The sequence below is a fragment of the Acanthopagrus latus genome, chromosome 23 (genome assembly GCF_904848185.1).
Source record: "Acanthopagrus latus isolate v.2019 chromosome 23, fAcaLat1.1, whole genome shotgun sequence".
In the NCBI taxonomy this organism is placed as follows: domain Eukaryota; kingdom Metazoa; phylum Chordata; class Actinopteri; order Spariformes; family Sparidae; genus Acanthopagrus; species Acanthopagrus latus.
Window position 1 is genome coordinate 12,326,117 of NC_051061.1, and position 24,765 is coordinate 12,350,881.

General features: G+C 43.6%; 1 protein-coding gene across 3 annotated transcripts; it reads right to left on the bottom strand.

Moving 5' to 3' along the window:
* Positions 1-49: 49 nt before the first annotated feature.
* arhgap17b (Rho GTPase activating protein 17b) lies at positions 50-23,946 on the bottom strand. 3 transcript variants are annotated; one of them, XM_037088978.1, is made up of 21 exons: positions 23,488-23,946; positions 16,978-17,017; positions 11,728-11,832; positions 11,246-11,322; positions 10,971-11,082; positions 10,604-10,680; positions 9,517-9,619; positions 9,169-9,237; positions 8,930-9,011; positions 8,242-8,369; positions 7,554-7,665; positions 7,388-7,469; positions 7,012-7,092; positions 6,124-6,237; positions 5,933-6,024; positions 5,629-5,767; positions 4,520-4,804; positions 3,814-3,935; positions 2,608-3,000; positions 1,896-1,947; positions 1,228-1,368 (listed from the first exon to the last, which is right to left on the bottom strand). In XM_037088978.1, exons 1-20 carry the CDS (start codon positions 23,538-23,540, stop codon positions 1,940-1,942), a joined length of 2,274 nt encoding a protein of 757 aa, XP_036944873.1. In that variant the 5' UTR covers positions 23,541-23,946; the 3' UTR covers positions 1,228-1,368; positions 1,896-1,939. The 3 variants fall into 3 exon arrangements, with proteins under 3 accessions (XP_036944872.1, XP_036944874.1, XP_036944873.1); XM_037088977.1 differs by lacking the exon at positions 1,896-1,947 and having other exon boundaries at positions 50-1,368; XM_037088979.1 differs by lacking the exons at positions 1,896-1,947; positions 4,520-4,804 and having other exon boundaries at positions 50-1,368; positions 23,488-23,945.
* Positions 23,947-24,765: the final 819 nt, after the last annotated feature.

Here is a 24,765-nt window from a genome sequence, read left to right on the forward strand (position 1 = left end):
TACTTTTTTGACAAAATGACAAACAACTGATAAGAAGCTGACAACACTGTAAAATGTTGAACCATCTTTAATTATCAAGAGTAATGATGCATTGTATGATGCCTTATGTGCAGAAAAGCCAACATAAAAATGCTGAAAAAAAGAGGAAATACAAAGAAACCATAAATCAAAGAAGCTGAAAAACACACCCCAACAAGGTAAAGATCATCAGCTGCATTAAAAAAATAATAATACACAAAGAGGAATTTAATTATCATTTCGCTGCATTTGGTTGTAGCTTTGAGCTCGAGTGGGAGTGATCAGGTACAAGTTATCACAATCAGTTTGTAAGAAAAAAAAATCCCTTTTAATGATAAAAATCATCCAAGAAATAAATTCAGCTAAAAATCAAATACAATTCAGATGGAAAACAAAATTAAATTCTACCCTTACTGGATCATGAGAACTACCTGGAATACCAAAAAAATTACAGCATACAGGTATGTGCTGTGGAGAGGACACCACTCGAGGACAACTGCATTGTTATATTGCACTCTTGCCAAAATATTTGGTCATTAGCAACCATGACACAAGCCGAGCAGCTCTTAATTTAGTCAATTTTCCTTTGGCCAATTTCTTTGGTCCTTTATGTTGAAGTGTTTGGCACATATTGAAAAGTCAGCTGAAACTGACAAAGTGGAAAATGATTATGAGAACGCCGGAACGTGATTGTGTTTCATGGTAAATAAATCATCAGCGATCACCGCACGACTGTGTTGCTGAATATTAAAATACTGGTCGTCAGGTCTGACCTTGTGCTAAAACCAGATTTCCGTCTCCAAAAAACATTCATGGCACTGAGCCTGTAGCATCGATGGCGACATTTTTAAAAGGCAGTAGGAGACTCCCCGAGTTCAGCTGCTGTCCCATGAGCCCTCGAGTCTAGCAAGGCTCTGCAGTCCAATCTTAAAATACCCAGCAGTAAACAGAACAAAGTGGGGTTCGATATGAAGTCTAAAAGCTGGACAGGAGTTGTGTGGTTTATAGCACCACTGCAAGATGAGGTTTCTGGTCTGAGTCTCGGTGGGGAAACAGAAGAAAAGGCAGCCGAGTCTGGCATCGTGTGCGTGAAGAGTTGGAGCGAACCGATGAGTTACCTGTCTGATAATTGAACATATCTGTTCGAAGGAGGGTTTTGGATGATCCCTCACAGAGCAGTGCTCTCTGTCTGGATCTGATCTAGGGGCGGGGCTGAGGAGGTGGTGGTGGTGGTGGTGATGGTAGCGGCGGCAGCAGCGGGCTCTTGTCCAGCAGAGCCTTCCCCTTGTTGGTCCTCAACCACCTCGGGGATGAGGGCTCGTCCCATCCCCTTTAGGACCAGGCCTCCGTCTGTGCAGGACAGTTAACAGTCAGAGTCATCACATAAATCTGTGTTGGACTTGAGCTCAAGCAGAACCGGGGGCACACACACCAGCTGTACACACTCAGTAAGACACCAAGGATTGATCTTTCTGTCAAATTTAGTCAATACAGCATAAAAGTACCACATTTTTAGAGGCATAGTGGTTGTTGAAGAGTATCCTTGGTGTGTTAATCTTTTAATGCGACACATTTCTCCATGTTCAGGAAGTTCACGTACAGGATAACAGCACACGGTCAGTTTGAAGTCGGTTTAGTGGGTTTAAACGCATGTTAGTTAGCACAGAAAACTGTCAGGACGGTGTCGGAAATTAAAGCATGTTAGTTTTGCTGCACAGCAGGGTTAAAGTGCAAGAAAAAGGCACATTTGTATACATGAATATATGCATACAGTATGTGCACAGCCAGCCATCGCACACAAGAAAAAGGGAGCAGACCCCACTGACACACGCATGCAGTGCACACAGAAGCGAGGCATCAGCCAATCAGATCCTTACCGTTACCTGCCTTGCAAAGCTCATCTTACAGGCAGGCCAGCAGCTCAGACATCTGCAATATTTACACATTTTCTGTCATGCATTAGATCACCACAGTTACAATTTAGTGTGTGAGCCACTATGACACACAGTGAAACCAAAAGCCAGGAAACTACACAGACGCCCTGAGAGGAGGCTGAAATCACTCGATACCGAACACAGTATCGGCAGACGAGCAGCAAGTGATTTCAAGTCGTGGCAACGTCTGCAGAAAGGAGATCATGTTGAACGGTGTTAAACTGCACTGAAGAACACAAGAGCTGCTCACGACATCAACAGGAAACTCCTTGTTTCTCTGACTTACTGCATTCTTGGAATAACTTTGCTACTCTATACTTCTGCTCCACCAAGACTCATAGGCAAATATTGTTCTTTATACACTTTAAGTTGAAAACTTAAGCTGCAGATTCAGATTATTAACAGAAAATAAGATCACCAAATACATGTATTATTATAGGTAAAGATAAAGACTGATCCCTGTGGAGAAATTCATGTTAGAGTAAAACAAAGCAAAGTAGACCATTATGCATCAATAATTCTAATACAATGATATGTTGTATAGGATTCTGAAATGGGCCAAACACACTCAATGTGTCTAAGGTTCACCTTTTAACTGGCCAAATGTGCATCAAAAGCACGATCTGTATTATGTAACCACAGGAAGCAGTTGTACCTGTTATGATCTTGGAGGCGGAGCTGCAGATGCCATTACCATTGTCATTCGCAGCAGGTTGCGGGGGCGGCGGCATGCTGGGTCTGGGCCGCGGTCTGGGAGCTGGTCTGGAGGGGCGAGGGAGAGACCCGGAGTGGTGGTAAGACAGCGGGTTGGAGTGCGATCCATCGTGAGGCGGAGTGTCGGGAGGGGTGGGGCTGCTGGGAGGGGAGGGCTCCGACTCCCCCTGTGCTTGGTGGGCTGGTGGAGGCTGTGGGGGCGGGTGGCTCGGGGCGTGGATGAGGCTGTCTTTGCTGGGGTTGCGTCGGGGCGTGATAGGCGGGTGGGTGTTCCCAGGCTGGGAGGCGAAGGGGCTGGCCTGTTTGGGCGGTGCTGGGGCCTGCTTCTTGGTGCCTTCAGAGGTAAACATAATTATTACATTTTATTAATGATACACTACTAAATAAGGGGAATGAGAGCTGCAACAATCGACAGATTAGTTGTCAATGTCATTTCATTGTCATTGTTAGCATGCTAACAGTAGATATCTTTGCAACATAATACATCGATATCTTTGACATAACATCAACACTCTTATTTCTTCACATTTTGTTAATAATGAGAGTTAATTTTTGAATGTTTTACACTAAAATTCTTACATATTTCACCTTAAGGTACAATTTTAGAATAAGAGATTAATCAGATTCCAGCTTTTTAAATGTGAATGCTTTCTTGGTTCTTTTCTTCTCTATGATAATAAATTGAATATCTTTGGGTTGCGGTAAAAACAAGATTTGAGGATGTAACCTTGAGTTTTGTGAAAAACCAATCAACATTTTTTACCACTTATGATATTTTTTAGACCAAACAACTAGTCGATTAAAAGGGGCTACCTGCTGCGAACGTTATAACAGGATCACAGATTTACATGCATTTATATTTCTAGATACATGTTTTTCGAAACATAACATTGTTTGTTTGTAGTGAACCCCTACATTACATCTAAAAGAAACTGTTCCAGACCTGGGATTTGTATTTATAAACAGTGGCGTTGCACTCAGAAATTGTGGGGGGCACCAAATTGCACAAAATGCCAATTTCCACATAAACCATTGCTTTAAACTAAAAATTCTTGCATACTGCACCTTTAAATGATTAAACAGATAACATGATGAAATGAGTCACTGGTTGCAGCCCTAATGGCAATACAAATGTACATTCTCTCACCTCTGCGAACCATGTGTGGACTGGGCCCCCTGGATCCACCCTGCGAGTGGGGGGTTCCTACTGTAAGGTGGAACGAACCATTCCTCTGGGGAGGGGGTGTGGACATGAGCTCACGGGCTGGGCTGTGGAAATACAACAAATCTAGATGTTACTCCACCGACATGTTGTCTGTGCTTTACAAGGAAGTGCTGCACTGGTGCAAGAACTCATGCATAGAGTATAGAGACAAATATATTTACAGTCAAACGAGGGTTATCACATTAGAAATGGCTTCATAAAAAAACTGTCAATTCGAAAAGAGGATGCAAAATTCAGAAGTCTGTTCAGTCATGTGTTACATGCAAAATCAGTCATTGCCACAAAAAGCTGTCACTCAGACAGACACGCTGACAAGCAGGCAGGGAGGAAGGGGGTATGTTTTTTAACAAATGGACTGAGCTTGGTCAATCATCACAACAAGCAGGATAAAGGTCGTCGGTAAACAAAGCATCATGTGATTTTTGTTGCATTACATTCTTAATTTGTTAAAAATGAAGGCAAATTAAAAGCTGTGGACACAAGGACATTGTTACTCTTAGAATTTTCTCTTCTATGACATCTGATTGGGGAACTCAAACACGAATCAAACACATAAAGGTTGACTCCGGGTGATTGGCTGCGAGCAGGCGGTGGAGTACTGTTGCTACCTCAGCTCGCTCCTCCTTACCTGCTCTCCTCTGCGCTGAGGACCTGAACCTGAGGTTTCACTGTGGCTACCTGGACCCCACCACCCAGACCACCTCCAACACCGCCACCACCACCACCACCACTGCTCAGGAGAGGCTGCTCAGCCTCTGTAGCCAGGGACGGAAACTGGGGCTGGGGCTCAGGCTGGGCAGGAACCCCGGCTTCCAGAGGGGGCAGTGGGGGTTGGAAGGTGGGTGAGGTTGGGTGCTTTCTATTTACAGCGCTGGCTCTACGTGGAGCGGGCTCCGGCTGTTTGTTAACAGTGCTAGGGAAGGGGGGGAGAGGGGAGAGAGTTCAGGAGGGCAAACCATACGCCGTCAGACAGAATGAAAAGGGCAGGAGACCGAGAGAGAGACAAGAGACAGACAGAGAGAGATGGTGCGAGAGACAGAGAGAGACTCCACTTCCTGAGTTCAAAGAAACCAGCTCAGAAACAAGAACCCAAAGAGGACATAAAACCACATGACAGTGACCTTTAAAATAGAATGACTTTGAGCAGCGACGTCTCTGCGGGGACAGAGGAGAGACAGATGCCAACACCATACAAACAAAATGCAACAGAGGAAGCCCACACAGAACATAAAACCAGCAACCTACAGTGTGACCTAAGCTTTAATTGGAAAAAGGAGGCGATAACACAAGAGTACACAAGAGTAACACACGAGAATTGTAGCTGTAGACAAAAAATGGTATCCAGTTGACACTGAAAACATAAAAAACAAATAGGCTGAAAGAGAGCTGCTTTTTCATCATGTTCAGTATGAACCTTGAGGAAAACAACACTGATTAGATTGTGCTTAATAAGCTAAACATAACAGAAATGGGGTGCAAAAATCATACATGACATCATTCCCTTCTTTGACTTGTCAGTAAATTAAATTCATGGGAGCTACGTTGAACTACGGCACAGCTTTGAAGTCTGGACTGGGCAGATCTTCAGTGGGCGTTTCAGTGACTGTGATGGACTCGTTGGCCACTACATAGAGGGCCGACACGGCCGGGCCCCGCGACTCCTGCCTGCTCAGTGTCTTGGGACGGGACGGGAGGGTGAGGGGCAGGCTGAGGCTGAGGTTGGGGCGAGACAGGTACCTGTCTTTACGGGGGGTGTGACTGTCCCCGTCCTGCCCCACCAGGCTGCCGGGGCGTTTTCTATCCAGGCTGGGTTCGGGATCTGGGGTGGGCGGGTGGGAGGGCAAGGCGAACATGCCCGAAACGTTGAATTCCACCTCTGGAGGAAAGATGGTTGGAAACAAATGGAGAAGAGATGGTGAAAATTATGTGAGGGATGAACAGTAGATTAGACAAGTATAGTTGTAGTTGAGGAATTAAGAGGTACAAGTCCTTGAAGCCTTTAAAAAAAATACTTTGCATATTAAACAAACAGATGTTTTACCTTCAGGGAAGAACCAATCAGCGTGCTGGATAATGGGCTCAATGATGGCAACCACGTGGACAGATGTAGCTGCTGCCATCTCTGCCAGCGTCCTGAACACGACCACACACAGACGGGATGATTTATCAGCCCCAGCTTCACTTTGTACTCGGAAAGTTCACATAAATGAGGAAACAGATCAGAGTTATTACCCCTCAGTTTTAGCCCAGAGCAGGTTGGGCCCCAGGACGATGGCGATGTTGCTGGGAGTCATCTTATTGACGTCGCTGTCCTGAGCCAGTCTGGCCAGAAACTTCACCAGATACCTGCAACAGAGTCCCCTTGCTTTAAAAACCTCCAAGCTCCGGAAGCCATTATTCATTACATGTTTGTTGGCTAAATAATGTTGTAAGTTGACAGTTCCCAGGCCTGACCTTGGTTAGCTGGTTAGCTTGTGCTAAAAATATACAGAATTGTGGTGTGAGAATCACACAGGACATTGATCCCTTCTTTGACTCATCAGTAATTCAATTCATGGACTACAGCACAGCTGGGAAGATCTAAGCTACAGTAACAGCTTTACATTACATGCTTTTCAGCTAACTGATATGCTAAGCTAATGGTTCCCAAACTTAGCCTCCTGATTGGCCTTGAAAGACCCTGCTGAATAACATAAAACCATTTATCAGAGAGTAATTACAATAAACTAGAATAGCACCCAGTAGAGCGCAATTCTCTCGTTTTGATAAATGCATTTTCTCAGCGTCTTATTTGAATGCATTTCTATGTCTCAGTAAAGCACTTTGAATTGCCATGCGTCTGAATGGTGCTATAAATAAACCTTGCTTGCTTTGCCTCGCCTCAGACGTCTTGTGAGGTCATGACCGCATGCAGGTTGAGAAACAACGTTCTAAGCAGAATTGAGCGCTCCGCTGAGATGTCTGTGTCGAACTAGTAAGACAGGTTTCAATTGTACGACTCGTTAAACTGCGTCAAAAACAGAGCAGAAATTAACTCCATACATTCGGCACGGCACTGATATACTTTTAGAAACAACACGTCATATGAACAGAGCACATCGGAGCTGAAGACGCCCTTACCTGAGGTTTGCCTTGTGACTCTTAGGCAAACCGTCACATGTCACCCACAACGCCTGCAGCCTCTTGTCAGGGTCGGACACACTGAAACCACACAAACACACACACACACAAAATATATCACCTTCATGAACAAGTACTAAAATATCTAACGCAACCAGAGAGCACACACGGCCTCAGGTGCGTGTTTAATGCTTGTTACACAGAACGTGTGTGTGTTACAGGATATTAAGAGAGTCATGTCTGTCTGTCTCTCTGTGTGTGTGTGTGTGTGTGTGTGTGTGTGTGTGTGTGTGTGTGTGTGTGTGTGTGTGTGTGTGTGTGTGTGTGTGTGTGTGTGTGTGTGTGTGTGTGTGTGTGTGTGTGTGTGTCTTCTCACTTGGAGGCCTGTGTCCACTCGTCATACAGGCCAAAAGTCATTAGAGGTTCAGGAAGTTCCCTGAGGTAGGACTTCAGGGCTCCTGTGTGTGAACAGAAAAGCGAATGAGAAAATGATCTGGACCAGATGGTTTTTACTCTTTGCGGATTTGTAGAAGAGGCTGTACCGGCGACGGCGTGGGGATCGGAGTAGAACTCCTCGAGCTGCGAGGTGGAGCAGTCCAGCGCCGCTTTTAGCTTCTTCAGCTTCGAAGCTCCGGCTGCTATTCTGAAGAGACCCTGTGGGGAAAAAAAAAAAAAAAAAAAAGAGGTAAATGACTAGACAGGGCTTTGTATTGATAGACATAGGTGACTGGTTTCAATCCTGTATTTAGAGAAGTGAGTACAGGTCGGTATGAGAAAAGGAGAAGTTTATAACCGGTCCGCTGAATGACCGAGAAAGACGATGGAGATGTGGCTCTTTCGGGATGAGTACCGGACAGAAATACAGCAGGACTTTTTGTTTCCATTAATAAAAATAGTCCTTCTTGGGGAGTCTAGTGATATAGTTGAATTTGTGTAATAGTGAGCGTGCTAATGGACAACAGATGCCTGCACACACACACACACACACTCACTCATAACGCAGCCTCAAGACTAACTGACCACAAGTTGGCTGCAGATGTTTCCAGACTGTACGCGCAGTCCACACGACCCATATCTCCTGCCAGCTCTGACAGAGCGGAGCGGGGAAGTTTTTTACGGGTACAAATTTATGTCAAGAAGACATTTCTGGTTAATTAAACTTTCAACTTTGCCCTACTTTACCAAACTCTCTTCCTTCTCCTTTCTCTTGTGACATGACTCCATCCATACCTCCTCCTTCATGCCGGTCTCCAGCAGCATCATGACGCAGGCCTCGATGGGCAGAGCGATCTCGCGGTTACTCCTCTTCAGGTGCTCCTCCAGAGCCGTGCCGAACGCCGGCTTCTCCATCCAGGAGTCTGGAAGAGAAAAGCATCATCAGCGAACAAGCAAGGTTCTGTCTTCACTTTTAATTACCCTGAAGCTACGTGGTTTTAGTGTAAGTTGGACTTGGATAAGCCAATCGTTTCGAACCAAAATGAATCTCTGTGTAACAAATCGCTCCTTTGCCGTAACACCTTTCTGTGGTCTTTATCGTGCACATGCACACTTGTGAAAAGCTGATTAGAAACCAAACACTGCAGCCAAGAAACCGGCTTTCTCCCGGAGAAATCAGTTTTAATGCAAGGACTCTTTTAGAGTCTGAGGTCGAAAGATGCAATTCCCATTACAACTGCAGCGGTGACAAAGTCACAAGACTTGTAAAATGCATTAATTATTCAATTGTCTGTGCTTTCACAGTGTGAAATGCTTTGCTAACACTGAGTTGGCTCTGTTTCAGCTAACTTTATTTGCACTTTGGGCAACTGTGGCTGCCACTACATTGGGGTTAAATGAGGAACTAAAAGCAGACATGCAAAGGTTGACTTTCGTGTCACTGCTGGCAGATTCACTGAGTGTCTTATCTTGAGCCGTTCACCTTGCTGTATTTGGATAGTCGGTATAGCTGCCTCCAGAGCTGCCAGAGACCTCCGGTGGTAGTCTGCCTGGGCCTCTAATAACTGACACACAAACATAAACACAGGTCATGTGCACAAATCACTGGATATACTGAGGCAGGCATCAGCAGACAATACGGTTATAGTGGAATGGACCATATTTGCATCGCATTTCCATTTTTCCTTCTGGGTCATTAATGTTAAACTGAGGAGCACCCACCGTGACGTAATAGCGTGCATAGTCTCCCTCTTTGGAAGCAAAGTTGTACATATCTGCAGAGAGCTGGTCCTGCGGAGGGAAAACAATATATGTTCCATACACGGCAAGACAGTATAGCGACCTTAAACCTTCTGCTTTACTGTACACAAACTTTTTCATTAAGAGCAGATGAACTCCAGATGACAAAGCGATGACCTTTGATGACATGCTCCTAATAATGTGCATCGCATGTTTGTACCTGATCCGCTCGCGATACAAGGCCTCCTTTGTTCAGGCGGTTCATAAGATGTGATCCTAACCTGACGAGGAGGCCCTGGCTGGAATGTAGATATCTAAAACAACATGTACCTTGCATATTTCTACTTTGTTGAGAGCCTCGTCCATCTCGTCTTTGAGAGAGTCGGCCTTAGCTGCCATGGTCGGGTTGTTGGACTTGGCTGCCTGGTAATACCTGCACACAGTGGAATTATTGGAACTTGTGCATGTCAGTAAGTAAGTATGAGTGTAATGCTCTTTACAGCAATTCATTTGGTTAACGTCAGCTCATTTATTAGCACAAGACAAATACCTATGACAGATGTAACACAGACTGACTAGATACATATTGTTCCTGCTGTTCAAGCGATGGAGAGAAAACATTTTTTTCTTAATTTAAAGGGTGTTAAATTCCTGCGATACTGGCTCAAATACATGAATTGATATGTATATCCATCAGTACAACGGTTGAATAAATCTATGTTAGACAAAGTATAAAAAGAACAAATTTTGTTAATATCTGCATAACAATGCATTAGATAGCAGCAGTAACAACTTTCAATATCCTTAATGGAACATAGAAGTGTGCAATTAAAGTTATATGATGACATATTAAGGCCATTGTTGGTAGAAATAAAAAAAAAAAAAACATAAAAATAAGCTCAGCCATTCCCTGAGATTAAAGGTACACAAAATTTACATTTAAAAAAAAAGCAAAACAAATGTCCTAGACAAAAAAACAGTCTCACAACATTTTTGTGTATGTAAAAGGTGGCGAAGGAGGTTTCTCTCTCCTACAGGAAAACACTGTGTGTCAGACGTTATATAAATATACATTGTTATATGTTCATTATAAAATATATAGTCAGTCAGCAAACAGACAGTTGCTCTTGCTGATGACTCTATTTAAAGGGTATCCCTGACACAGGCAAGAAGATCGAGAGAGAGAGCAGGAGAAAGTGAAAAAAGGGAAGTAGGCTTGTCATGTTGCAAGCATTGAGATTTCATGAAAGTACAGATTCACAAAATCACTACAGCTCATGTAAGCTCACATTATAATGACGGTAACTTGTGTCTCCTCTCAGCAGAGTGATTGAAAAAAACGTTCTGTTAAATCCAAGTGTGAGGTTAACAGTGAAACTAACGTGGATAAATGAATTCAAACCGTAAGCTGCCGTACCTCGTCTTGGCCGAGTCGTAGTCCAGAACCAACTTGGCAAGTTGTTTTCTCTGTTTCAGAATGTTCGGAATCTCTATCTGTGAAAGAAACAGCAAGGCTCATGATTAAATCAATGTTTACAGCCGACTCTGACAATAAATCAACATGGCAACATTTTCTATGACACAAAAAGATGCAAAATTCCATCCTGAATTTCACATAATCACGATAGTAAAACATGCACACACAGTTTGTTTGGATCCTCTGCAGGCTCACTGAACGTTTCGGTGAAGTCATTTGCTTAAAGCTACAAATATGCAAATGTGCAACGTAAACACAGACACGTGCAGGTCGGAAGTGATCACTACAGTAGTTTTTTTTGCTTTACCTCTGCCAGCTGGTTGAGAGGATCCAGGATATCTCTCTCAAGATTGACTTCATGCTGCATCAGTTCAGTGGCCAACCTGCTCTCTGCCTCCCCACACACATCCATCATCTTCCTGCTCGCACAAGGAAAGAGGGATGTAAACAAAAATGACTTATCACTTCCTTCAGTATGTCTTGCTAATTAAGATCAATGCAATGTTCTTCCTGACACAGGCACCCATAAATGCTTCTGAAACTTGTCTTGAAACGCAACAAACATCTTGTATTATATCTCACCCAATCAGACTCTCGTCTCCCAGCTGATTGCCGCCCTCCTGCATGGCCTGGGACAGCGACGTCAAGGGCAACTTTTTCTGTGGTTAGTAAAGTTAAACATGTGAAGGCAGGCGTGTGGAAGAAGCGTAAAAAGTAAGATGAAGCAACATATGACATGATTCCCTGTCAGTTTTATTGTGCGCGCCTGTGGCTGAGGTGGGTCTCTGTCTGTACAGCGATAGTTGAAGCTGGCAGCGGGCCAGCGCCGAATACTTGTCTCCTGAGTCTCTCACATATCAGCGCGTTACATAAGAGGAGACGCTACGAGTTCATAGCACGAGATAGCAGGTCCTAGCTAACAGTGACAACATCGCCTCAGTGATCCACCCTTGTTAAGTGTCTGTATGAGCCGAAGGGACTACAGGTTTTTACAGAGACATCCTGACTTTGCAGCAGGTTGAGATAAAAATGATAAAATCAAGTCTCAGCTGAGTGCTTCTTACATGTCTCTTCTCCGTGTCTGTGCCCAGCTGACCCTGCAGACAGGTCACCAGCCTCTTGTGCGTGTTGTGCAACACCAGGCGCACCAGCTCCATCCGCCTCTCGATCTGCACATAAAGGAGCAAAGTGTTAGAAACACAACACACAGATAAACCAAATCAGAAACTGCCGCGAGCGGAGATCACACATTTCCTGTCGAATAGAAGCAACAAAGGTGCACAGAGGCTGCACCGGCGTACATCCATCTGTAAACTTTCCATCCTGCTCTTGTTACGGAACAGATGATGGAGGATGTCGATGATGTTTATGTAGCCCTGCTCTGTTACAACAGGCAGCGCTGACAGACAGATGGAAGGACTCGCGGCCGATAAGCAACACGGGCAGATGGATTGTGGTCTTTACCGAGAACAGGGGAAGCTTTCTTTGTCTCAATATACGAAGACTGCACACAGAGATATGATGAAGGAAAACAGATGAAACATTACTGCCACAGGCCTGAGGTGGCCTGATCTACTGGTTACACTTCATCAGCAGTTATTTAGAATATCGGACGGCGTTTTTTTGCGGACCATTCCTCAGGTCATGACGTACATTCATTCAGAATAATCTTCTCTGTTTTTTGTGTTTGCACCTAAATGAAAAATTGAGAAAAGATACCCAAGCTGGAAAGAGAAGCATCTGAATCATTTTAACATTAAAAATGCCATTTGCATTGTCAGGACCAATAGCTACGCCAAACAAAAGGAGAGACACCACAAAAAAGCACTTAAATCAACTGATTAATTTCCAAAACATCTGACTGTCCTCAAATGCACCATCAATGGGGAAGTTTATAGCTTGTGCTCGCAAAATTCATGACCATGTGACAACTGCCAGTCAAAGTCATATCACCAGAGTATCTGCTAACTGCTGCTAGTTGTAGCTGCTGTTAACTAGTTAGCTCAGTTAGCCATGCAGCTAGCAGCCCAGACTGGGGAGCTCAACCAGGGGAGTGTTTTAGAAGCGAGTTCAAAACAGTTATTTCGTCACAACCTGTTGATGATTTTAGTTGTTTGTTTTTTATATTTGAATGCTTTAAACTTAACATTTCTACATTTCCCCCCTTTAACCTTGCAGTTCAGTATCTTTTAGCGGGAAAATTGTCTTCAGTCATTCATAAAGCAGTCAGGTTTTGTATAACAAAGCATTTACAACAAACCAAACAAACAGTTTGTGATTTAAGTATCAACTTCCTCTTCCTGTTTCGGTGTAAACATCCCGCAGCGTCACTATTCGCCTCCTCATTTTGCGGTCTGATCCCCATCTTGCTCCCCGTCGTCTTCCTTCACCCTCATCCTCACTGATTCGCCGTCTCCCTCTCTCTTCCTCCTCCCTGTCCCTGCGCTCTCTCCTCCTCCCTTTCCTGCAGCTGTACGCTCCAGTGCCAGACCACAGCTGGACTCGGCTTCCTCGCCTGGATCCAATTGATTCGCTCGCCATTCAGCTGATCCCCGGCTCCGATGAATGCATGGCAGTCTAGCTCTATCTGGTGACTCCTCGATTGGATCCAGACCTCTCAAAAAAAAATCGTCGCCAGGGATGAAAAAAAATGGGGAGGGAAGTGGGGGAGTGACTGCAGTGACTGAATAAGGATTGTCTCTGCTGATGGGAAAGTGTTTTCCATGAGTGTAAACCAAAAGTACAAAATATCATGTCTCTGATACTGAATTACAGTCTGTTGAGCTCAAAGTTTGGCTCTTCACCTCTTCGTAGCTTATCTGCTTCTTTTGACCTACACTGTAGAGGCTGTGATGACATATTGGCAAAGATTCAGTCATTAAAAAAATACTCTTTAACCTCCTTTTAACCCAAAAACTCATTACAAAAAGAGAGTCAGAAGATCTTAACCTTCAATTAGCCAGTTTCATACAGCAGACCTCGCTGCCTCTGGGGGGGGGAACTCAATTATGGAAACAAACTCTCTCACACAGAGAAACACCCTGACAAACTGAAGTCATAGAGTTGAAAAGAGGAGGGGAAAAAAAACCACACACACACACACAGGAAAACTCCCTGATCATAGTAACAGACAGGCGCACACTCCGCTCTACGATCCCTTCCGCCTGCCTCTACAGTTATGGAGCTGTCCAAAGGTTTACAAGCCACTCACTGCCATTTTTTTTTTTCCTCCTTTTCCAGGCGGCAGTGAAAACAGAGCGAGCCGACGACCTCTGACCCGCCACAGCAGAAAATGTGGAACGTCGAGTGAGTCACAGAGGAACAGGGCGGGTGGACGCAGTTTTGTTTTGTGGCTCGGAGCTGCTCCGGCTCGCTGGCTGACCTTGTTGGCAGGATGGCCGGCTAATTGTCTGGCTGACTGATGACGGAGCAGAAACATGATTCAAATGCAACAACAGTCGTGTTTGCTTCAGGAAATAGTTTTGACATTTTGGGAAGAAACACACTCCTTCTCTCTACAGTCTAGAGTTAGATGAGAAGATCGATACCAGTCTCATGACAATATGAAGCTACAGCCAGCAGCTAATTAGCTTAGGTTAACATGAATACCCAGAACAGGGGGGGAAACAGCTAGCCTCCTTTCTCAATTGATTTCTGGGTAATAGTGAGTGAGAAAAGGGAAGCTTGTGCATGTTTGCAATAGCTTCCACAATAACTGACATTTATAAAACAGAATCAGGCAAACACAGCGGATGCTCTATAAATCTGACTTAAAGAATGCATCTTTGCATCACACAGTTTGAGTCGTGAATATACGCAGGGTTTTATGCATCTGGTCCCAGGAAGTAACTGTGGCCAGCCAAGAAACAGTCCAGCACATTCAACCCCTATACAACGGCAAAATGTCAGTAAGGTCACATACCCACCTAAGACTCAGTCTCAGGTGCAAGTATGGTCCAATCTTCCCAACAGTAACAGCCCATTGTGTATTATTTATTATAGTTGCACTCGGGGGTGGAAGTAACCAATCACAGCTACTTTTAGTTACTAAAACTTGAATGGAGTACAATTTGAATCTATATCTAAACCATCCAACTGCCCTCTGATCACAAACAGGCCCCATGAAAACCGTGACGTAGGGACAAATCTGCTGCTTGAGTACAGACTTCCAGCGCTCCTCTCCACCACTGGCTGTCTGCTAATATCGAGATGTGGGACCAGTTCTAGCCTGACTCTGTCTGCAGCGTATGAGGCCCGGCAGGTCTGAGAGCTTCCTCTACTTTCCCACTGAGGCAGGACGTGTCCAAACAAGATGAGCGCCCCAGCCAATGCAAAGGACGACGGAAAAATGGAAAAAGAAAAGACTACTACAACACCATGGAAATCATAGTGTCGAATTTCAGGTTGGACGGTTCAGAGAGCGGGGACGTGGTGGTGGTGGGGGGGGGGGGTAAAGGAAAAACTATTCTTTCTCTGCTCATGTTTGGAAAGAAGGGGAAAACCTTTCCAAGCGAGTCTGATTAAATCAAAATGTTGAAACTGATTCACTGGTTTGTGATTCAGTAAACCGCGAGCAGCACATTTTACAGAGATGACTGTAATCAGGTTTGCATATCAGAGAGACTGGCCGCCAGCAGCCTCCTGCGTCCTGATTGACTGCCAAAACCACAGATTCGGACGTTTTGGAGCTCAAGTTGTTGTTAAGCCGAAAGACGTGCAGCCACTTCCACTATGCCGACCGCCTGACAGTCGCATTCCTCGCTGAGAGCTGGCGCTGAAGGAATGTCTAACACAGCACAAAGCTCCTGTCGCTCAGGACGAGGACCAAAGACGGGAGGAAACATTCTCTGGGAGGGCTGGGTCAGTCTGTGCCGAAATTATTATTGCTATCAGCAGAGCGAAACGCGAGCCTCCGATGATTGTCTCGATCAAAGCAAAAACAACTGCCTCGTGTATATCTGCTTCTGCGACAAGAAATAATCATTTTCGCTGGCGCCGGCTGTTTGTGCTGTTCGTTACTGTGTGCGCAGACCACATGAAGTCCATAGTTCACCGCCACATGTCATAAAACCGGAGAGGGTTCAGCCTTCACCTTGACTTTCCCCTGTCACAGAAGTGCCTGTCTTCTGAACACAGTCTCAGTCTTTTTTTAAGTCTTCTTCACACTGTTCTCCTAGCAGTGATCTCACAGTTTTGCCAGCCAGAGTGCGTCTGCTCCCATCCCCCAACACACACACAGACAGACACACACACAAACACTCGATGCACATCCAGTATGATTTCAAGATAACGGGACATCGCCAGGGTTCGCCTCGAGTGGAAAACCATGAGGCCCTTTTTTTCCCCTGCCATGCCCATGAAGCTGGCGAGGCATTACTGAATGAAAGACTCCCCCAGTAATTTTGTTTCTAATGCCAGCGGCTGCAGAGAGACTTGGCATCAATGCGCTGCTAAGGCATGATGGCTTTAACAGAGCCTTATTGAGCAGAACGTGTGAGTCCTTTGATAACTTCCGTATTTTACTTATTTCAGCTTTCATGGGTGAAAGATGCTGAATTACAGACACTGAGCTGTGATGGTGAGTCTGCTGCAGGTGACGAGCGAGACGTGGCTACGACCAGCGGAGCAGCAGGCCCCTTCTCTCCGGCCCTGCACCGCGAGTGATTAAAGGGCGAGTACGCAAATGCAAATATGAGAAAAAGCAAGCCAACAGCTGCTCTTTTTAAGGAAGTTGCAGGATGGCGATATTGCACTGATGACATTTTATTTTAAATCTACTTTACTTGAGTCTGTCCTTTCTTTTTCTATGATTTGCTCGTTTGGTACTCGTAAGTCTTAAAAACAAGAACAAATTGCTTAAAATGCTGTGGCCGTGCTCTGAGGATTAAAAGTTTGCACATTTCAAATCTTGCCTACCTCATGGCCAAAACTGTTTAACTTGCCTGTCACAACTGGTATTCGAACTGCCCGCTTTGTTCGATTTCACAGTCCAGAACCTAAATACGTCCAGTTTACTGTCACACACACGTCAAAGAAAGGCCACGCAGCATCATACTGAAACTGACTGAACTGAAAATACTAGCTGCCGATTAATATTCACTAACCGAATGTCTAAACGAGATCAGGCTGCAGAGGCAGTTAGTGGTCACACCATAACAAACCAGCTCCACTTCACATACCCCGAGGCAGCTTTATGAGAGTCATGAGTCACTCAACAGTGCGTGTCATCATGTTTTGAGATACATTCACCACCGTCAACAAAAAACCTGATGAATTTCGTGTACAGTGAAGGACGAGAACAATGTCATATTCACCTGTAGGAGGTCATCACTCAGCACCTCGGTCTTCTCAGCCCTGTTGAGGAAAACACAAACATGAAGGCAAAGATCAGATAGAGAAATACAATATAATGTAACATATATATAAGGGGAGCACATCTCAAGCGTCTAAATAAATGGAAATATTTTGACAAAAAAAAATTAAAAATGCAGCAAACAGAAGTCCTGTGATGCACTCTGCTGTATTTCAGCTAAACAAGAACCAGCTCGCTGTTGAAACACGGCAAACGAGACCATCTGACTATCTGGCCCGACCTGTCTGCAGTCTGTGCCTGCAGCAAACTCACACAGAGCAGAATCTGCCTCAATCCACACATGCACATTAAAACCCTGATAGGCCTGTTAACAATGTGAAATTTGTTAGGGAGAACACGGGAATCACTGGGTGCCCCCCCCCTTAACACGCATACTCCACATTTATGCACAAATGCACCGCTCGCTCCCCGAGGCTTGTTTTTCCACGATGGGCCTGTCGGATTCCTCCACTCTCTCCCCCGAACAAACGCTTCCTGTCATATCATCTCCACAGTGTTTGTTGTGGCAACAGGAGCAAGGTGTGTGTATTGATGTGGAGGATTGTTGACGTCCAAAACACGCTGAGAAAAACTGCGAATTGTAGCAGTGTGCGTGCGGGAAATAGGACAATGACATCACTCCAAAACTTCTAGGAAATCACCTCCTCAACCTCTGAAATAAGAGAAGGCCCTCATGGCAGATTTCCACCAAGACTAATCATTGTTCTCTGTTCCTCGCCTTTAAATCTTGCTGAGCTGTTGAGACCCGGCCAGCCAGCTCATCGCTTACCGTCTCGATATCCGATGAATACACCAACGCGCACACATAATACATCTGCGCACACACACACACGCACACAAATCCCTGAAGACCCTCCCTCCACCGGAGCAGGCCCACAATATAGATTCAAATCTCACAGGGATCAATTAACCCTCACCCACGCTAGAGTTATTACCTAATGCTGCTGTAAGTTACACCCTTTACCTCGCTAATGCCTGAAATAACCCTCGGCGTTAATCGAAAACACCTTGGGCTGCACTCAGCTCAAGCCAGGAGAAGACATCTAAAAGACGGCGAATCAGTGATAAGCCAAGATGTCCTTCTTTATGTAATCAATGATTTGCAACTATTTCATTTAGATAATCTTTTAATGGGCTGAATGGCAACAATGTACTGGTTTAAGTTTCTTAAATGTGAATATTGGCTGTTTTTCTTGGTCTTTCGTGGTAGTAAATAGGATATCTTTGGGTTTTGTGCAGTCGATTCAACAAAATGAAACATTTTACTATGGACCAAATGAAAATATGACAAATAACTGCCTGCTGCAGCTGTAGTTGGCATCTAATATCTCATCAGATTCATAATCTTCTTCCCTTATTCTTCGATAGCACTAGATTTAAAGGACAGCCATTATGTCGTTTTGCTTTTTTCTTTTCTTGCAGTGTTTTATAAAAGGTTCTTGTGTATATTAAAGGTCTTTAAAGTTAAAAAGCCCAAAGTCTGCGCCAAAGCAAGCTCCTCTCTCCCACAGAAAACACTGCTCCTGAAATGCCTTGTCAGTAGTCAGTAGTCCAACACAGCAGAGGTGACTGCAGGACACAGTGAGCAATACTGACTCAGGCATGTGTGAGCTGACCAATCGCAGCAGACTGGGTATTCAGGAGGCGGAGCCTTAAAGCTTTTTTGAGCATTAAAGCATAAAAACCTATTCTGGTTGTAACCCAAAATAAGATTATGAACCAGCGTCTATCACAGGCTACCTTTTACCAACCAGATCAACAGTATGAGAGTGCTACAAACCAGCAAACCCTGGTGATACACTCTTAAACTCAGTTGGAGAACAGCGAAGAAAAAAATTCTCCAGTTCTGGTTGCTAAAGCTATAACAGCAGCTATGCTAACCTCTCAAGGAGCCGCCATTGGTTTTTCCAAACGACAGGTGCTTCTCTGGTTGGTTGCTGACCCTAAACCCCACCCAGAGAGGATCTCCTCAAGCCAAGAGAACATATACATACAAAATGTTGTACAGACTCAGACAGAGAGGGAGGATAATCCATTCATTCAAGTGAGAAAGTCCCAGCTCGTTACTTAAACTGGCTGAGATTTATGACAGATGTATTGGATGTCACGAGATATGATCTGCAGCTAGAATTCCTCCACACTGATCCAACATGATCACGTTGCACATTAGGGCCTCACTGGCTCGCCTCAGAAGGAGAAAGCTGCACGCGCAATCTTTAGATTCCTATCAATATTGAATTAGCACTGATTTGAATGGAGTGCAGCTCGACTCTGGACGGCAGCTATTGTTCCAAGAATAAACTCTCACAATGCTGGAGCCCAGACTCTTGGAGCGAAACAACACAGAAAAGGGAGAAAGAGAAACGAGAAAGAGTGTGTTGTGTAAACAGGACTTTCGATCACTAAGCGTTCATTGTCATCCCCAAATCAATGTTCTTTACAAATGATTCTCTGCACGCCTATCTCCCCACAGGTATGCAAAAAGACACCATAAACACTGCAGCCAACTGCATGTAAATCAAAACTGCTTCCTCCCTATTCATCACATGTAGTGAAACTGGCTTCCCCTTTATAAACAAAAAAAAGAAAAACACAGCCCTCTGTGACTGCGTTGATGTCCGCAGCCCTTCACTGTGTCCACGACAACAAGTGCAGAAATGCTTACTCCACAGAAAAACCCCTCCGTGCCTGCCTGGCCCTTCCTGTGCCAAACAGAAAACCACATCATCACAAACACGAGGGAGACAAGTTCACAGGCTTTGTGCAATGAACAGTTGTCACGGTGCGATGGTGGCAATCACTTCACAGTTAATGAGCATTAAAATCTAAACTGCCTTTTCGTGTAAATTATGTCAGCTATTTTTTTTTTTTTTTTAAATCTAGTCTTCATCTCTGCATCAAATAGTTCATTTTAATCATATTTAGTTGACCTCATTGTGTTTATTTTTCTAGTCAGGTTTTACAATATCAGTTTCAGCAGTTTGGTCTCATCTTAGTCAAAGAGAAGAAAGAGATGTTTCAGTTTTGGGATGCTGTGATGGTGATAATCTAAGCAATGCATCCAGGCATAATAAATCACTTGATGCAAGTTCCTCCGAGTCATGACTGAGCTCACGGTCGGTGTAGTCCTGACACGTCATGGACAGCGTGAGAAAAGGAACTGCTGCGCTGAAATAAAAACAGCTTTATACATATTTCATTGTCGATACAAATAAGAGAGATTTTGGTAACTTTTATTTTTTTTAACTACATATCAGTCGAAGTGGCACCATATGTTGGCGTCTGTGCCGTGTTGTCATCGTCGCGTCTTAGTCATGGAATTAAATGTTGTTGGCGGACATTTTTACTCATAGTGGTGTTGTTTGTGGAAATAAAACTAGTGTGGAAGGACGGTATTAGAGCCTGACTGATATATCTGTATCAGCGTGGAAACTGTCCGATATGCATCGACGTAAAAGGATTTTTTTCGAAGAGGTTAGAATGCAGAAATAAAGATGCTTGCAATAACATAATCAAAAAAGTGTAATCCTCAAGAATTTTAGTTTAAACCTTATACAATTAACCAAAATTATCAACAGAGTGTGAAGACACGACGTCTGTGTATTGTGTTAGAGAGATATCTACTGTTGTTAGCATGCTAACCAGCTAGTCATGTGCCTGAAAACCTAAATCCAAAGCTCCTGCACAAGTATTGTAAACACCAACTCTCCCCCCGGTAGTCCAGCTAGCTGCACTGCTAACTGAGCCAACAAGCTAACAGCAACTACAGAAAGTAGTCAGCGATGGTGGGCAGTGACTCCAGTGATACGCTGCCATTACACTGTAAAATATCCTGCCTCTGTTACAAATCTCTGACACAACTTTTGAAGAACAAACAAACAAAAACAAAAAGTGTTACCTATATATAGATATCGGAATGTTTCACTTCCTGATATCGGTTTCAGTGGTCGGATCAGGATGGTTCGCGATTTCTGTCATCTCCCTAAATCCAGTTTAAGCAGAATAATCAATCACAAAAATTTTAAAAAATGATGTAACTGTAAGCATTTTCTTGAAATCTGTGTCACCAAACTGATGTAGAGCTTCAGCAAGTAGTCCAGAAATTGATTAGCTGATTGACGGAAAATTCATTTACAACTGTTTTGATAGTCTGTTAGACAAAACTAGAACATTCTGTAGACCAAACACTTAATAGTTTAATCTGAAGCTTGAACAATTTATCAGTTAGTTGTCAACTGTTAAATTAATCGCCATTTATTTTGATTATCTATTAAATCTTTTGAGCAAAAAAAGTAAGAATTGTCTGATTCCAGCTTTTTAAAAATGAATATGTTGTGGTTTCTTTGCTCTTCTATGACAGTAAATCAAATATTGTTGAGTTGTGGACAAATCAGACATCAGTTTGTCATCTGTGGTTTTGGGAAACACTGATCAAGGGTCTCCACTATTTTTGTAACCTTTTTATACGCCTAACAATTAATCTTCTAATTGAGAATATAATTGATGGATTAGCCCTGAACTGCTTTTCAGACTAAACAAAAAATGATACAACTTGACAGTAACTCACTGCTTTATCCATGACGCTGCTATTCTCAGCCCTTCATTTATGTAACATCCTGACTCCCACTTTGTTTTAACCATGCTGTGCTCTGAATGGCACCAGAGGGCTGTCTTCAACTCTACCCGGCAGCAGTAATCCACAGTGGGTGTGCGCCTCTAAACACTTCTGCCTCTCGAGTTGTCACTGCGCTCAGCGGAGTTTTCACTGCTGTTGCACAACATAAGAAGGAATGTATGTGAGGAATCCAGCGGCTGAAGGCGACTGGTTGGAAAAAAGTCATTGTGAAGAAACATCATCTGCAGACACCATTAATGCAGCAATAACTGGAGACATCGTCTCAGTGGGGGCCGCTGATGGAGAACACAAGGCTGGAAACCCCTGAGGAGATGGAGGAGGTTGTGTGTGTGTGTGTGTGTGTGTGTGTGTGTGTGTGTGTGTGTGTGTGCGCGCTAACAACTAACAGACAGCATTACCACCCATCAGTAAATATGCGTTTGTATGCAGAAATAGCAGTAACTCCATAATATGATGTTATTCCATAAAGACGAGGCACAAAGGTCAAACTATTAATGTGAAAGTGGGTTCTGTGTGCCCAGAATTACTGCCTTCAGGCATAATGAGCAATTCAGAGCTTAATTATTCTAATTAGAGCACAAAACTTAGTCAATTAATCAAATAGTCAACTGACAAGAATCACTTGGCAACTGTTCTAATAATCAATTCATCATTTTAGTTACTCCATTAGACAAAAAATGCCTTATATTTGCTGCTTCTGGCATCTAACGTGAGAGAATTTACTACTTTTTTCACTTTAATATGATTTTTAAATGACTATATTTTTGACCGATTGGCAGGCAAAAACAGACATTTGAAGAGATCGTCTTGTGCCTGCAGATTGGCATTTTTGTCCCTTTTTTTCTCCTCACCATCTAATAGAGCTAACAGTTAATCAGTTAATTAAAAACCAACTGGCAGCCTAAACACAGTGAATGTAGTTACATCAGCCCTGACTCTAATAAAGACACCGACGTCCACACGTGGGTGGTAGAAGGATTTCATGGGCTTAGATTCCGGGGGAGAGGAGGAGGACAGGTGAGATAAGAAGCATTTGTAGAGGACTTTTATTTTGACAAACCTCTTTCTGGAGAGCCCTTAGTTACCTTCGGCCCCTGATTTAGAGGTTTATACCTTTGTTTTGTTAATCCAGATTTACTTATTGAATTCCCTGTGTTACACTGTCCGCTGTTCATATTCATATTTGAGATCACCACCGCAATAACTTCAGATTCTTTGTTGATCTGTCACATCTTAAAGCAACTTTGTAACTTTTTAAAAGGTGCTAAAAAAATTAAGTTATTATCATTATTGTTACTTTATATTTTTACTTGTCACCTGGCGCCTGAACATTGGCAATTCCTTTACATGAATAAACACACTTCCCCACTAGGAAATGAAGCAGAATAAGTGCACGAAATCAACAAAGAATCAGAAAATTTGGGGTGTGATGGCCACAACTTCCTCAGGGGGGGAGGACCCCAGCTTTAAAGGGCACCCACACAAACCCCACCTCCTACGCCTCTGGCCAATTGATAAAGTGATTTTTCACAAGGAAAGCCTCAAACTGACATCTGGAAAACTTATTCAAGCGTGGAAACTCTTTGTATTGACCTAAAATCAATGAAAACCAACGTGCGTGTGATATTAGGCAGGTTTAGTGTCTTTGTTTTTACAACTTCAGGTGTTTATAAGACAAAAAAAAGGCCCTTCCTACAGATGACACTGACACAGTGAGATCCTGACAGACAGACAGCAGTGTTGTGTCCTCCCTGCAACAATATATAAAAACATGACACCAACTCGCATCAGCATGCTGGTGAAACAAACACCCACCTTCCCACAGTCTGGTTGGCGAGCTGCCTCATGCGGTTAAACTGTTTCTTCATTGTTTATCTCCTTTTTCTTCCACCTCTTGAGTCAGTATGTATGTGTGAAAAAAAAAAAACTTATCGGCACCTCACTTCGTTCATCCAGAAAGGAAAAAAAAAAAAAGTTGCGCGTTACGTCGCAGCCATTGTGACAGAAAACAGCTTGAACTAAACAGAACACACTACAGCTCGGCGGTGCGCCCGGTCACTCTCACTAAAGACAAGAGAGAGAGAGAAAAAAAACAAACAAAAAAAACAAACAAAACAAAACCACAAAGTCAGATGAGACAGTTTCCAACGAGCCTCCGGATCCCCATCGCCTCGAATAATCACACTTCCTATTTAGTGTGCGGCTGGTTCGAGTGCAGCCAGTGGGGTAGGAAGAAGGAAGTGCCTTTACTTCCCTACTGACTGTAGCTGCACGGCCCAGCGGTGACATGTGATACCTTACAGAGAGAGAGAGAGAGAGAGAGAGAGAGAGAGAGAGAGAGAGAGAGAGAGAGAAAGAAAAAGAAAAGAAAAAGCTTTGACTCAGCTAGTGGGCTGACATGGTCACAGCAAAGTCACACACACGCACGTTTGTTTCTGGGGACTTTAGAAAGTTGTTTTCTACAGGAGATTAAGGAAATTGTGTTACATTTAAATAACTGTAATCAAAAACAGCTCCAGGACGGTTTCACGTGTAGAAAAATCCGTATGACAGCGACATAGTAAAGAGAAAAGGATTGCAAAAGTCAATATAATTGCTGAATTAATGGCACAGATTGGAGAAACATGACGCAGCTAGAATCGTACCCAGGCTGATAAGATTTCTGAGATCACCGGCTTTTTTTTTTAAAGCCGATCAGAGCCAATCAACGTCAACCAACAGCTGCAAAAACTGACGTGGAAGTCATTCAATTAGATTTCCTCCACTGATCCAGGGTCAGCCCTGCTCACTTCAAGTGCCCTGTTCACTTCAGGACTGACCGGAGATCAGTCTGTCATGAAACCCTGGAGCAGAACTGTGGTGTTCATAGTGATCTGCTGCCACCCTGTGACTGATCTGAAAATCTACAGTTATACATTAATAACTCTATAATGATTTTAATTTCTGAATAAAATACACAAAAGTGAGTCTAATAGTCTTATAATGTTACGATTTTAGTCTTTTTGCATATTTGAATCGATTTATTTTTTTTTAATCATAATGATTTATTCTGTTTTATCAACATTTCACTCTTCATGATGATCGTCATCATTT

Coding starts and splice junctions, on each gene's coding strand:
- arhgap17b (XM_037088977.1), bottom strand. CDS start 23,540: ATGAAGAAACAGTTTAACCGCATGAGGCAGCTCGCCAACCAGACTGTG. Junction 9,238..9,516: donor ACAAAGTAGAAATATGCAAG/GTACATGTTGTT, acceptor TTCCCTCCGCAG/GACCAGCTCTCTGCAGATAT. Junction 7,470..7,553: donor CGATCCCCACGCCGTCGCCG/GTACAGCCTCTT, acceptor GTTCACACACAG/GAGCCCTGAAGTCCTACCTC.